The sequence below is a fragment of the Phycodurus eques genome, chromosome 17 (assembly GCF_024500275.1).
Source record: "Phycodurus eques isolate BA_2022a chromosome 17, UOR_Pequ_1.1, whole genome shotgun sequence".
NCBI lineage: Eukaryota > Metazoa > Chordata > Actinopteri > Syngnathiformes > Syngnathidae > Phycodurus > Phycodurus eques.
The window spans coordinates 19,961,167-19,975,319 of record NC_084541.1 but is presented as its reverse complement, the minus strand read 5'-3'; the positions used below and the strand labels follow the sequence as shown (position 1 = coordinate 19,975,319).

The window sequence follows — 14,153 nt, the reverse complement described above, 5'->3', positions numbered from 1 at the left end:
ATCCTGTGTGATGTACATGTTTGAATTACTTTGAACATTCAAAGTTGTTTTTTTTTAACCAAATGAGAATAAGCACAATGGAAGATACGCGGATGGATTTCTAGTCATCTCGTAAAGATGCGCATTCATTATTATTTCACCCCCCCCCCTTCAAACTTGTGGCTAGCGTCATATAAGCCCACAAATGCAAAATGATTTCACTCATGCGCATAAACCCTTTTCTAAGTGCAGCACATATGTATTATTATATTAAATGGTATTGAATTGCATTGGTGAGTATCATATTATCGATAGGTGATCTGAAGCCCAACTCGGCCGATTTAAAGCATCTCCATGTCACGGGGAGGGGGGGGGGGGGGGGGATCTCAAGAATATTAACATAAAACATTGGGGGATATCTAAACGAACAGCACGGTGATGATGACGACGACGACGGCCATCGCACTGAGTGTGGGAATCCCGCCCGCCTCCGTCCCAACTTTCACTTGATCTCCTCGAGACCTCCCCCACGCTCGCTCTTCCCACACTCGGTTGGATTAAAAGCTAAAGAAGGCTGAGAAGTCACAGCTCGGATGTCCTCCCCGGTCCGTCCCGTTTTCCTCTTGCCTCTTTTCTCTTTCCTGCATACTTTTTGAAAACTTGCTCTTGTTCTCATGCATCATCTGAGGTTTGGGGAGGGTCCCACTCCCAGGCTGGGAGAGCAACAAGTAACAGGAGGTTTCACAAATGGAGCTATGGAGATGTGACTGTATTTTTTCAAGAGGAACTTCTAATTGGTTGGTTTTTTCCCCCCTCGAATCACTTATGACATTCGTCACGATAGCTGGAAAGGAGCTGGCGTTTGGACGGCACGCGACATTGCCGTGGATCCTCGAGATGAAGAAGCAATCCAGGTAAGATGTTTTCTAGTAAACAATGTCGTGATCGCAAAGACTTGGATGCATTTTTCAAGACTTATCACCTTAAGAACCTGCTCCCAAAAAATGTTATCAGTGCTTCGGTGAACCTGTTCTAATCGGATACTTGTACATCATCGCACACATATCTTTGCCATATCAAAAATTGTGCGTACTTACGAATTGGAAGGAAATCGGACCAAAACGTTACGTGCAAATGCTGCTGCACTGTTCACAAGGCAAGCATACACGCAGATTTAAGACACGTTTGCAGTCGACCTCGGTGAGAGCCGACGGAGCTTTAAAGCACAGCGTTTCACCGCAACCGTACATGTGATCACACCGGGTGATGAGATCAGCCATCATTGAATAAACATTTCCGGACAGCCAATGCAAATGAATAGCCCGCTTTCAGGAAGGCGGCTACTTTTTCAACGGGTTAGTCCGAGTGATTCTTCGGATGGCAAAAGCGATGCAAGACCCAATGGACATGAAGGCCAGATTTACCTGCTCCAACCTTGCGGCGCTAATAGGCTTGCTAAGCACACGGGAGCAATTCTGCATCAGGGACATCACGGTAGGGACGGTGCTCTCTGGAAGACGGCTGGATTTGCCCTTGAAATTGTACTCTGTTCGAAGCGCGTGCGCGTATGAGTGCCACCGATGTAGGCCAAGCCCTCGATATCGGGGTGGGACGCACGCCCTTTGCTGCGTCGCCCTCTGAAGTGACCCTCGAGGCTGAATCTGATTCTGCAGATTCACTGCAGTCAAAAGAACTGTTTTCGCCATCACTGACGCTCTGGAAAGAACACGATGGTGACCAAACACGTTCCTAACCTAACTCGCGGTACAGAAAAAAATAAAAACGACAGCGCAAAACGTAACCAGTCGGTAAAACACACACAACTTACACGCACTGTAATTCCTAACACTATTTACAAAAGGCCACGAGGCATGCTGGGAAGTGCAGCGTCCGCTTCCCTGTCTCTACGGCATCGGGCATCAACTTGAAAAGCGTCGATTTACCGCTCAGGTCATGTCAATCATTCAGCAATCTAATATGTGGCATCAAAGAAAGCAAGCATGTCGGAAAACAAAGTCAAAATTATTGCAGTGAGGTTTCGTTCAGTGTTCTGTCTTTGTTTGTGTGACAACAAATGTTTGTTGTCGACAAATTTCGAATTTTGACCAATTTTGATTGAAGTGGGTTGTGAATCACAAATCATTTTCACTTTTCTGCAAGATTTCGGAGAATGCCATTAGGCAGCTGTACAGATCGATTATTGTATTTACTCACGAAAAGTTGAGGGCATTCAGCTGTCGAGTGAAATTTCAGGAGGAAGCTAAAATACAACTGTAACCTTTACAGGGGAACTTCATTTGACCTCTAAACTCTTGAATGCACACAACTGTTCAAAGTTTCAGTACTTGCTTTTCACGAAAGAGCAACATTTTGAACATTTGTCGGACACATGAGTTCAGGTTCATCCCGGAATTTCTCTCTCATGGCATCGACCGCAACTGGACTGTTCTGGCTGTCTTAGAAGACGTTTCCTCTCTCATCTGAGCAGGCTTCACCAGGTCACGCGCAAGGCTGGGTATGACAGCACTGCTAGCCTGGGTGTTTCTGCAAAAACCCAAATGACAGTTTTTGTCCTCCAAGCTAGGGGCACGCTCTGAATTTAGGGATGCAAAGCGACTGCCAGTGGGATGGGAGGCAAAACGTCTTTTAAGACAACCAGAAGAGTCCAGTTCCGATCCATTTAATGGCCTGAATGAACGAGCATATTCACAGGCGACTTGAAATTTCGCTCAAAAGTAGAAACTACCAAACCTTTTTGTAAGTACTGTAATGCAATGTTGTGATTCATGTTGTGCCAGAGCATTGAACTGTTTTATGTTTTTCATACTACATGCACATTTGGAATCGTTTCCACATACTACTACACATATTATTACTGTTCCACTGTTACCCGGAGGCAGTGATGGCTGGGGGTTTTGTCGACATCTGTCCACCTTAGGACTTGAGGACCGCTGAGTGCCAAGGGAGAGCCTCCCATCCAGCCCCCGTCACAGCGCCAAGCCACGCTCACCATCTCCCTGCGAGGTCGGAATAAAAAGCAGCGCGGGGGAATGGCAAGTCACAGACACCCTCGCTTCCTGCATAAGCTGTCCTACCACCCTCGATGGCGGCGCAACACATTCAAACCCAGGAGAAAAAGACACATGTGGGCAAACGGTGACGTAGCTCACGGTCTCTTTAAATCCCGGTCCCGCTCATCATCATCATCATCAGCATTGTTAAAACCAAAGTTGCCATTGTCCCCGGTACAGCGTTATAAGAGCTGTTGGGCAAGCTGGCTTTTAATGCCCTTACTCCTGATCTCATCCCTACCTTGTCAGGCCTGGGCAACCACTTTCAAGGTGGCCCTGGTCGGACCCTGGACTTGCGACCACTTTTACTCCAAAGCCCTGCCGGACACGGCGGCCCGCCTCGCCACCGCGCGCATCAACAAGGACCCCCACCTTAACAAAGGCTACTGGTACGACTACACGCTGATCAACGAGGACTGCAAGTCATCCCGTGCCATGGCTCGCTTCGCTGAGCTCGAAGGATACGGCGCGGCCTTCCTGGGGCCGGCCAACCCGGGATACTGCTCTTTGGCTGCTTTGTACGCTAAAGAGTGGGACGCTGGAATTCTCTCCTGGAGTTGCCTGAAACCGAACATGGGAGAAGGAGGGATGTATCCCACTTTCCTACGCCCACAGCCGTTGTCCTCGCGTGTCCTTTTCACGGTGCTACGCTACTTTCGGTGGGCCCACGTGGCGATCATCTCGGAGGAGAGGGACATCTGGGAGGCCACTGGAAATGAGCTGGCTTCATCTCTGAGGGCTTTGGGCCTGCCCGTCAACCCCGTAGTGACCATGGAGGCGGGCGAGGACGGGCCGAGGAAGGCCTTGACAAGAGTACGGGAATCTGATCGGGTTCGAGGTGAGCTGCGCCGCTTTACGCGAAAACCCTCGTCCCTGATAACCTGCTAATGAGCCCATTTTCTCTTCACAGTGATCATTATGTGCATGCCTTCTGTCCTGGTTGGTGGCCAAGCTCAGTACGAGCTTTTGCTGTCTGCTTTAGCCATGCGAATGATTGACCGCGGCTACGTCTTCATCCCCTACGACACACTGCTTTACTCTCTTCCGTACAACGACGCGTTCTACTACACCCTGGGCAATGACACCAGGCTGAGGAAAGCCTACGATGGGGTGCTCACCATCACCATGGACTCTGGAGACCGCAATTTTTATCAGGCCTTTAAAGAGGCTCAGGGCAGCTACGAAATCCGCAGCAGCACCGCAGCAGAGAACGTGAGAACATCTGCTCATAACATGCATGACTTTCAGGAAGCACATTTTCTGCTCACATCAGCACGTAATCGCCATCTGTCTCCCTTTCTAGGTTTCTCCGTTCTTCGGCTCCATCTACAACATGATGTATTACACAGCGATGGCCGCCGAGCAGGCCCGTGCGAATAGCGGCCGTTGGGTGACCGGTGAGCTCCTCGGCTCCAGCGAGGGCGGCTTCGAATTCGAGGGCTTCAACCAACGCTTGAGGGCGGGTAGGAACGGTGAAGGCATGCAGGCTCGCTACGTCGTGCTGGACTACAGCGGCATGGGCGGCTCTCTCTACTCCACTCACGCTCTGGAGGCCGCGCACACAGACGGCAGGATCGGAGGGTTGAAATATCTCGGTCGCTCAATCCATTTTGCAGGCAGTACCCCTTACGCGGATTCCAGCTGTTGGTTTAGTCCTTATTTTGCCTGCAGCGGAGGTGAGCGATGGAGCAGGGTCATCACAAGAGGCTTGCATTCCAACGTAGTGAACCTCTCGTCTTCCCATAGGAATGGATTCTACGACAATCGTCTTTTTCCTTCTCTTCGCCGTGGTGGTTGCTGGTACCGTAAACGTCTTCATTCATTTCAAGTACGTGCAGTGGGGAATTCTCATTCAAGCCAAAGCTTGTGTGGTGATATATACAGTCATGGAAAATATTCTTCAACTACCCTTGTTTTCTTCACTTTCTTGTTCATTTGAATGCCTGGCACCATTAAATGTATATTAACTGAAGAAAACATGGAATGCCTAAAAATGGTGTTTTTAGCAGTGCAGTGCCATAGCTATTGATGTAAGAACTTATGTGATTTTGGTTATTATCAAGAAAGATATCAGCTCTTAAATTCAAGTCCTACGAGCTATTTTTTGTCGTTATAATTATATTCGCCCAAACAAATGTACCTATAATTTTGACCAGGCATGAAAATGAAGAAAGAAACTGAAGAAAGAAGTGTGGTCTAATATTTGTTTTCCATGACCGTATGTCTATATTTTCTGACCTGTCCATGTTTTTCACCCAGGAGGAGCGGCAGAGTGGGCTTCACCTTTGGAGACGGTGGCGCCAGTCCCGCCAAAGTACTCCTGACTCTGGATGACTTGGTTTTCATTAACACACAAATCAGCAAAAGGGTCAGTTCTCACATTGTTTGGATGCCTTTTGGCTTTTGCTCTTACACCAAGAGCATTTGCAATTAAACACATGCCCATTTTGTGCCCCAAAAATGTAGCATTACAAAATTGCACAGTTTCTGCTTTTTACCACTACTGATAAAGACACCAAACTCCTAGAGCAGGCGTTCACACAAAGCCAGGCAAAGTCAATCCGGAGGCCTGAGCTGGAGCTCAGTATAAATAAAAGCTTAATTCAGTGGACTGTCCAGAGAGTGATGACGCTTCACCTGCATCGACTTCAGGTCGATGAGCATTATAATCTTATGCCTAAAGCAATGAGCAACCTGAAACTTGCCATGGATAGCGTAAAATGTACTATCGGCCAGTGTGGCGGCCATTTTGCGACGCTGCGCCAATGTAGACTGGCAAGGAACTGATACGCTTACAAAAAAACGGCAAAGCCTAAACTGTCAAATTCTGAAGACCTCACGTCTGTCTGAGGGATACGTGAAATGAAATAGAGAAAAGGAAGTGTCTAGTGACTTTTGGGACACCCTCTATTTCACTTTACTTTCACTCCAAAATCTTTCCAGCATTTTTCTCCTCGGTGTATACAATTTGTTGAGAAAACGTTCTTTTTGGCGTGTTGTCGAGAGCAGAAGCTGAACGATGAAAGCATCATGAAAAGTCAGCTGGATATGAAGACACCTCACCACTCCGTGTCCGGTCGCAGCTATTTAGCTTCGACACCGGACAGCTCCAGTGTCGCTGTATTTGAGGTGAGGTGGATATGAAACCCTTCTGTCAGTGGAGATGTTGTTGTTGTTGTTTTGTTGACAAAAGACTGTTTTGCTTGCTATACATCTCAGGGCGATTGGGTTTGGCTGAAGAAAGGCCCACCAGGAGCTGTGTCAAGCATCAATAGCAGCACAGAGTCAGTCTTCATCAAGGTCCGTTTTTTAGGGAATGAGAAGGACGTTCTGTCCGGGAATGCTTTGCGCTCTCTTTCAATTGTCTCGCTAATTCTCACAGGTCAGAGATATGAGGCACGAGAATCTCAATCTGTTCCTGGGACTGTTCTACGACTCGGGCATTTTCGGAGTGGTGACGGAACACTGCTCCAGAGGCAGCTTGGAGGACCTGCTCACCAACGAGGACGTACGTCTGGACTGGATGTTCAAGTCTTCCCTGCTGATGGATCTTATCAGGGTACTGTGGAACGCGAGCTGCCCACTCGTGCTTGATGTGCACTTTTTCAATGGTGTCGCGTAACTCGTGCCTCGACAGGGGATGAAGTACTTGCACAATCGAGGAATCGTTCACGGGCGCCTCAAATCCCGAAACTGTGTGGTGGACGGGCGCTTCGTGCTGAAGGTGACTGATTATGGCTTCAATGAACTTCTCAGCGCGCAGAGCATCAGCATGGAGGAAGAAAAGCCCGAGGGTGAGCTCAGGTCAAGTCCCGTGTTTGTTTTTCTCGATTTCATCATAACCCTATTGGTTTGTCTGAATTCAATGAAAAGCTCTGCTCTGGACCGCTCCTGAGCTGCTGCGCAGCGCTTCTCTGAGGAGAAAGGGGACCTTTCCAGGGGACGTCTACAGCTTTTCCATCATCGCGCAGGAAGTTATTTCCCGCTCGGCGCCGTTTTGTATGCTGGACATGCCACCCAAGGGTGAGAGATATGGCAGTGATGTCACTCGAGAGAGAATGTGCTCTTTTTCTTTATTGGCAATATGTCAATGTCATTTGAATTATGGCTGGACTATACTTGTACTGCTCCTTTCGGGATAATTTTGTGTTATGTATTTTATATTTTATACAGAGTAGGGATTCAATTGAGAAATAAAGGTACTGTATGCATAAAGTCATTTCATGATCCCTGAAGTTCTGTGTTTGGAGTCCCCAGTATGCATTTGTCTGACTTCCCGTTGGCATATGTCAACTTTTCCTTTGGGCTTGAGAGAGCAAATAAGTCTGCGCCACAAATTCTGGCAAAAATAACAAGTGACCAGACAATCATGTGACATGATCAGAAAAAAAAAGAATCCCAACAATTCGGATCAATTTTCCTGCATCAATTAAATTGTATGAGGGTCACGGCATATTTTTTATGTTGTCATCAGTGTCGTGCGCAACAGTTAGAGGAGGAAATGTGGCTGGAAATACGAAGCAATGCATTGTGTATCACTAGAACACAGCAATAGTCCGAGTACATTGATAAAAGCAAAGACATTCAATCTGCATGTGCGTCTCTCCGTGTTATTGTTTATGTCGGCGTTGTCTGTGTGTTTTGGCAGAGATTATCAACAAGGTCAAAGAGCCGCCTCCTTTGTGTCGGCCCTCCGTGTCCGTGGACGAGGCTCCCCTGGACGTCATCCAGGTCATGAAGCAGGCCTGGAGCGAAGAACCCGACAAGAGGCCCACATTTCATGATATTTTCAAACAGGTGAAAACGCGCTCAACAATCGTCTGCTGGGCACCCGGGACCTCACCCCGTCTCCCTTTTATCTGAACAGTTTAAAAACATCACCAAAGGAAAGAAGACCAACATTATCGACTCAATGTTGCGCATGTTGGAGCAGTACTCCTCCAACCTGGAGGATCTGATCCGGGAGAGGACAGAGGAGTTGGAGGTGGAGAGACAGAAGACTGACCAACTGTTGGCTCAGATGTTGCCCAAGTAAGTGACACACAAACTACTTTGAATCACCTTTTATTGCTAGTCTTGGAAAATTGAGGAAGGTGGCTCGGGGTCTTGCGGAAGTGAAATCCACGGAGTCCCTTTGCGTCGATTGACGTGACCGAGTTGCTCGTGCGTGCCTCCCCCAGGTCTGTGGCCCAGGCGCTGAAGACAGGCAAGCCGGTCAAACCCGAGCACTTCAAAGAGGTCACGCTCTACTTTAGCGACATCGTCGGCTTCACCACCATCTCGGCTCTCAGCGAGCCCATCGAGGTGGTCGACCTGCTGAACGACCTCTACACGCTGTTTGACGCCATCATCGGGGTACATGACGTGTACAAGGTGAGCGCCGCCTCGTCTTCCCTGGAGACACGTGCGTGGTCTTTATCGCCTTTGATTTTGGGGGTCTTCAGGTGGAAACGATCGGAGACGCGTACATGGTGGCCTCCGGAGTCCCCAACAGGAACGGCAACCGTCATGCGGCCGAGATGGCCAACATGTCTCTCGACATCCTCCACTGCATCGGCACCTTCAAGATGAGACACATGCCCGAATTAAAAGTTAGGATCCGGATCGGCTTGCACTCCGGTGAGCAATCGCTTTGCAAGGTTGGAAACTGAGCGGGAACGCAGAACAATGGAGCTAAATTGCAACGAGCTGAGGGGACACGGCAAAGTTAACACGGCGGCACGCGCTATTCAGCCAGTCGCTGACACTCGAGCGCATGTTGTACGAGCGGACATATTTGGGGGGGGCGAGGGCGGCCACTGTTGTTCATGATTTTCCAGCCTTATTTAAGTTATTTTAAGTCGTTCAAATTTGGCAGGCTTTTCAAGAACACTCTTCGCTGTGCTGTGTCAAATTTACAAGACATGTTTTGATCATTTTACAGGCACTTTTTGAAGTACTATTCGCACCTAAGACAAAGTATATATCAAAAAAAGACGAATCCCACTTATTTTTTTCTCATTTATTCCTATGAAAAGTGTCCAAATGTGAAGATTTCCCTAGCTTTCCCATAGAAAGTTTTCAGAAACTCAGACACCTTACGTCCTTCCAACTTATTACAACAATGCTTCAAAACATCAATTGTAGCTACATATGGAAAATTCACCTGTAATGTGACACGTGGATAGAAAACGAAAAAAATAAAAAAAAAGTGTAAAGTTTGTTGCAGATAGTACACATGAGGCAACACAAGCTGCTAAGGAAAGGAGATATTTTTACCTCCTTGATCCTCGTCTGGAACTTATTCCTGGAATAGTGAAGCGCTATCCACTTAGGGTGCTGTCATCCAATTAAGAGCCACCATCCACCACAAGTCAGTGCTGTTCATCCAATGATAGTCTTTTCCAATAAATGCATTTTTTTTCCCGTTTTTTTTTCATTTTGATGATCTTATATGAAATGGAAAAGTAACTGTAAAGACACCAAAGGGCCTTTTTTTTTTTGCCCATGACGATTGCGTGCACGTGCGCTTTCAGGCCCGGTCGTCGCAGGAGTCGTGGGCCTCACGATGCCTCGGTACTGCCTCTTTGGAGACACGGTCAACACAGCATCTCGAATGGAGTCCACCGGGTTGTGTGAGTGTCTCCCGCTGTACATCACATCGGTTGCAGAATTCACGCACGGAATCTTTCTGGAAGAAAAGCAAGTGTGTGTGTGTTTCCCCCCTGTAAGACTAACGTGGCTGAGGACAGGTGTGCGCATGTTGCCTGAGGCTAAACGGGGCTTTAAGTGACGAGTCCTTTTTAAGCTCTTAAGACTATAAACACAATTAGAGGTCAATTCAAAGTTTTACTGTAAATAACTCGGTTTGCCCTGGTGGCCTGGTGCATGCTCCATTAATTAAGTACAAAATGCAATTTTCAAGGTGATGAACCAAAATGGCCCGCGTGCGGATCATGCCGTGATAGTTAACATCAAGCTGGGTTGGAAGCACCTTTCAGTGGAAACTTCGGCGGTTGAATATAATCTGCTCAAACTCCCATGTGTTCAGAGTAGGAAAAAAATCCATTTAAAATACTGTGCATGTTAATGTCAAGGTTAATGTCAATGTCAATTGTCAATTCGGGGACAGTGAACTATTTATTTAATTTAATTTTTTTGGGGGCGCTCAAAACACTGCAGCGTCGAAGGAAGTTGACACCGGATTTCCTAACATGCGAAGCAGCATTGTGGCAATAGTTGCTAAGAATGACATTCATTCATTCATTCATTCATTCATCTTCCGTTCCGCTTATCCTCACGTGCCGGTGCCTATCCCGGCTATCTTCGGGCGAGAGGCGGGTTGCACCCTGAACTGGTCGCCAGCCAATCGCAGGGCACATAGAAACAAACCACCATTCGCACTCACGTTCACGCCTACGGGCAATTTAGAGTCTCCAATCACACAGTTACAGTTAGCAGTTAGCAGTTAGCTCATTACAGTTTTGTGGCAAAATGAGTATCGACTGTGTGCGTTTGTTTGTGTCGTGTAGCTTACAGAATACATGTCAACCGGAGCACAGTAGACATCCTGAACGACTTGAAGCTTGGCTACAAAATTCAAGTTCGAGGTCTGACGGAATTAAAGGTAAATTGGATCAAATGCACCGAATGCTTGCGGAGTAATGACTCGAGGATCTTTTGTTCAATAGGGCAAAGGTGTTGAGAACACGTACTGGTTGGTGGGAAGGGAAGATTTCAAGAAACCTCTGCCCATTCCAGCAGACCTTCAAGGGTGAGGGACACTGCGAGACAAACGCATTTCGAATGAAAGCACCTTCTCCTGTTTGCGTCAGACCCCATCCAGCATGGTGAAGTGCTTTCCATGCACACTTTCGAATCCTCCCCTTTCAATGCTTGACCACGTTCAATTTCAAAATCAATTCACCTTTTACAACCAAATCTGAGCAGCAAACTGGACCTCTCTGGAAAAAAATCAACAATTTCTCATGCAAAAAGTTCCACCACTGAAACGAAATAACGATTGTTTGACATCCAGATGTTGTTGTTGTTGTTGTTGTTGTAAAATTCAAGTTCATTCTGTTTCGAAACCCTGTTTTAAAACCCGACTTTGGAACTAGAATCCTGTTTTGAAACCCTACTCTGAAACCCTAACCCTGCTTTAAAACCCTACTTTGAAACCCTAACCCTGTTTTCAAACACTACTTTGAAACACTAACCCTGTTTTGAAACCCTAACCCTGTTTTAACCCCCTACTTCGAAATCTAACCCCATTTTGAAACCCGACTTCGAAACCCAAACCCAGTTTTAAAACCCCCCCTTTGAAACCCTAACCCGGTTATAAAAACCCTGCTTTGAAACCCTTTTTGAAACCTTACTCCGAAACCCAAACCCAGTTTTAAAACCCTACTTTGAAACCCTCACTCCATTCTGAACCCCTACTTTGAAACCCTAACCCTGTTTCGAAACCTTACTTTGAAACTCTAACGCCATTTTGAAACCCCACTTTGAAACCCTAACGCAGTTTTAAAACCCTTCTTTGAGACGCTAACACCGTTTTGAAACCCTAACCCCACTTTGAAACCCTACTTTGACACGCTAACCCGGTTTTAAAGCCCTACTTGGTTGTTTTACTCTCCTTTGTGCGTTTCCTCTTCCAGCGGAAGCAATCACGGCATCGCCTTGGACGAGATTCCTCCTGACCGCAGACAAAAGTTTCTGGATCGACAGAAGAAGATGGGCTAGAGCGCTGCTGGACGCTTTGTTTGTTTTCGAACAATCCCCACCAGAGTAGATTGTGAAAAGAAGTAGCGGCATTATCAAATGGACCTGACCAAATAGGACAATATGTCCTGTTAAGGTCTCAAATGTGTGCTGCTCGAGGAAGGGACTGATGTCGTACATTTGTACCGGCGCGTAACCTTCATTTATAGAAATGCTGCACAAACTCGTTGCATAAACGTTTTCCGGTTATAGTCAGCTTTCCTCACGCTCGATGCTGAGAAACTTTAGATATTTCCATCATTGCGTAAAAGGACTGAATGACATATTGACATGAAGTGCTCCCAAAAGTGATGATGTCATCACGACACGTTGAGTAAGGGGAGATTCTGACCGTCTCCTCAGCAGACCCTTCTTGCATTTTTAAAAGTCACATTGCGGCACTTTAGTAGTTACAAATGACGACTTGTGTGACGGGTCATGATCACACCGGGGCCAAAACGCGAATCAGAAGACACACACACACAAATCACATTTAATGACAATAAATGTTCTAGTCACTGCAATGCAGAGTATCTGTTGTAATGATGTGTATCTTTGATTTTCAACATTATATTCTTATGACGTACCCTTGCAAAAGACACATGCAAAATAAGGATTTCAAATTTCTGATGATACTCATTTGTCACGGTCGCCTTGTTGCGTGTATAAACTGTAAATGCGTGCACGTGGGTGCACCGCGGTTGGCCCACAAACAAAAAGGAGCATTCCAGATCCAGACGGATCAACAGCGTGGAATATGGATCCTCTTCTTCAACAGAAATCCGAACACCTTCTTATCATCCACTTGGACTCCTTTTTGCCAGAAGATACACTTGACCCAACCCAAATCAAGTGAACTGTGCAGATTATTTGGAATGGAAATGTTGTTGTGTTAATGTCAATAAATTCTGGCTACTGTGAAAATACGTCGTTTTTTGGTCCATGATGTCAATGGATTTGCATCCATTGAAATAATACAATACCAATTTCATTTTTTTGGGGGGTTAGGAATGATTCCATTTATGGTGATTTGTTACACTTGGGCACAAATGCAAACGATGTTGTTTGAAACATCCATCCAAAAGTCACTTGAGAATATTATTCACGATAGCACAATCGGTCTGAACAACACGTTCGCTCATATTTCGGTGAATTTTGTCACATAAATGTCGAGAACGAAACAAAAAAAAAAAAACCCAAACACGTCAGACGCACATCGAGTTCCACGGCGCCCCTCTGGTGTCCTGAAGCCGCCCTCAATGTTGACTGGCACCGGCTGAAACGTGCCAGTCTGGCAGGAAATCGTCAAGTCAACTCGAGGAGAGCCGAAAACACCCGGAAGCCGACGGAGCCTCCTTTCGCAATAAGACGACACAACAACGAACTGGCGAAACGCCCGGGTAATACTGAACATGACTGCCCTACATAACGACAATCATTACTTGCGACGGTCTACGAATGTCCGAACTTGCGAAATAAGTTCCATTCGTAAATATTATATTCAATGATTGAATTTACACTCTGCTGCGTCATCACGCGCGGAGTTGTCACAATGAACAACGAGTTGCCATTCGTTTGATTTTGTCCACAGCGGGACTTGAACTGTGACCCCCAGCAGTCGAAGTTTAGCCCAAATTTCCACTTAAAGGAGACACAACGTGCATATCCCCCCCACAATTTAAAACGTTTCCCCGGTGTCTGTAACATGCGTTTGTCAAAACAAAGTTCAATGTACTTCACTTTCTGTTGCCCAAGATTAAAATGTTCTAAACTGACACAATTTCCCCGTTTTTCTTGAGAATAATCCAAAAATCCAATAATATATGTTAGTTGAACGCATTTTAATCGTGTGGGACCGATGTACACGTTCAAATTGAGTCAATTCGAAGGACTTGTTTTTTTGTTTTTTAATTAAGAGGACTGTTGAAATTGAACAAGGACATTGTTTTGTCCATTCATGCATCAATCACCTGTTTTGAATTTTGACGTTCACTTCCTTGTTAAAGTTGTACAAAAGGTATTGCAATGTGGAACAGTTGGACGTGTGCGCTCAACAGTTTCGAGAAGGTCAAATTGAGATGACCTGTAAAAGCGCGTCTGAGGTTCGACGTAAAACGTCACCCGAAAGCCGAATATCCCGAAGCTTTTTTTTTTGCGAGTGCTGCGACTCTGTGGAAAACGTAAAACGAGCAGAAGAAGACTCAATTAACAGCCATTTCCAAGTCAAACGTGATTTTATTTTGGAACGGCGTGACCGGATGCCGCGCTTGAATTCGCCAAACTTGCAGTCTGGCCAGCTTCAGTCAGACAGGTGGCGGAGAGGGTCTAGACGTCGCTCCGCGGCTGAGGTGCACCCGCCGT

General features: G+C 46.5%; 1 protein-coding gene across 1 annotated transcript; it reads left to right on the top strand.

The window, feature by feature from the left end:
- Positions 1-349: 349 nt before the first annotated feature.
- Positions 350-12,703, top strand: gucy2d (guanylate cyclase 2D, retinal). Its single transcript, XM_061702430.1, has 19 exons — positions 350-893; positions 2,918-3,888; positions 3,961-4,262; positions 4,354-4,726; positions 4,797-4,878; positions 5,310-5,418; positions 6,060-6,179; positions 6,270-6,350; positions 6,433-6,609; positions 6,688-6,844; positions 6,924-7,073; positions 7,699-7,847; positions 7,918-8,081; positions 8,231-8,423; positions 8,495-8,669; positions 9,566-9,664; positions 10,562-10,656; positions 10,721-10,803; positions 11,690-12,703. The coding sequence occupies exons 2-19, from the start codon at positions 3,030-3,032 to the stop codon at positions 11,772-11,774; spliced, it is 3,453 nt and encodes a 1,150-aa protein (XP_061558414.1). The 5' UTR covers positions 350-893; positions 2,918-3,029; the 3' UTR covers positions 11,775-12,703.
- Positions 12,704-14,153: the final 1,450 nt, after the last annotated feature.

Bases quoted from the DNA above. Each gene is read 5' to 3' on its own strand.
- gucy2d (XM_061702430.1), top strand. From the start codon at position 3,030: ATGGCAAGTCACAGACACCCTCGCTTCCTGCATAAGCTGTCCTACCAC. The intron at 6,845-6,923 runs GTGAGCTCAGGT...TTCAATGAAAAG, and splicing joins GGAGGAAGAAAAGCCCGAGG to CTCTGCTCTGGACCGCTCCT. The intron at 7,848-7,917 runs GTGAAAACGCGC...TTATCTGAACAG, and splicing joins TTCATGATATTTTCAAACAG to TTTAAAAACATCACCAAAGG.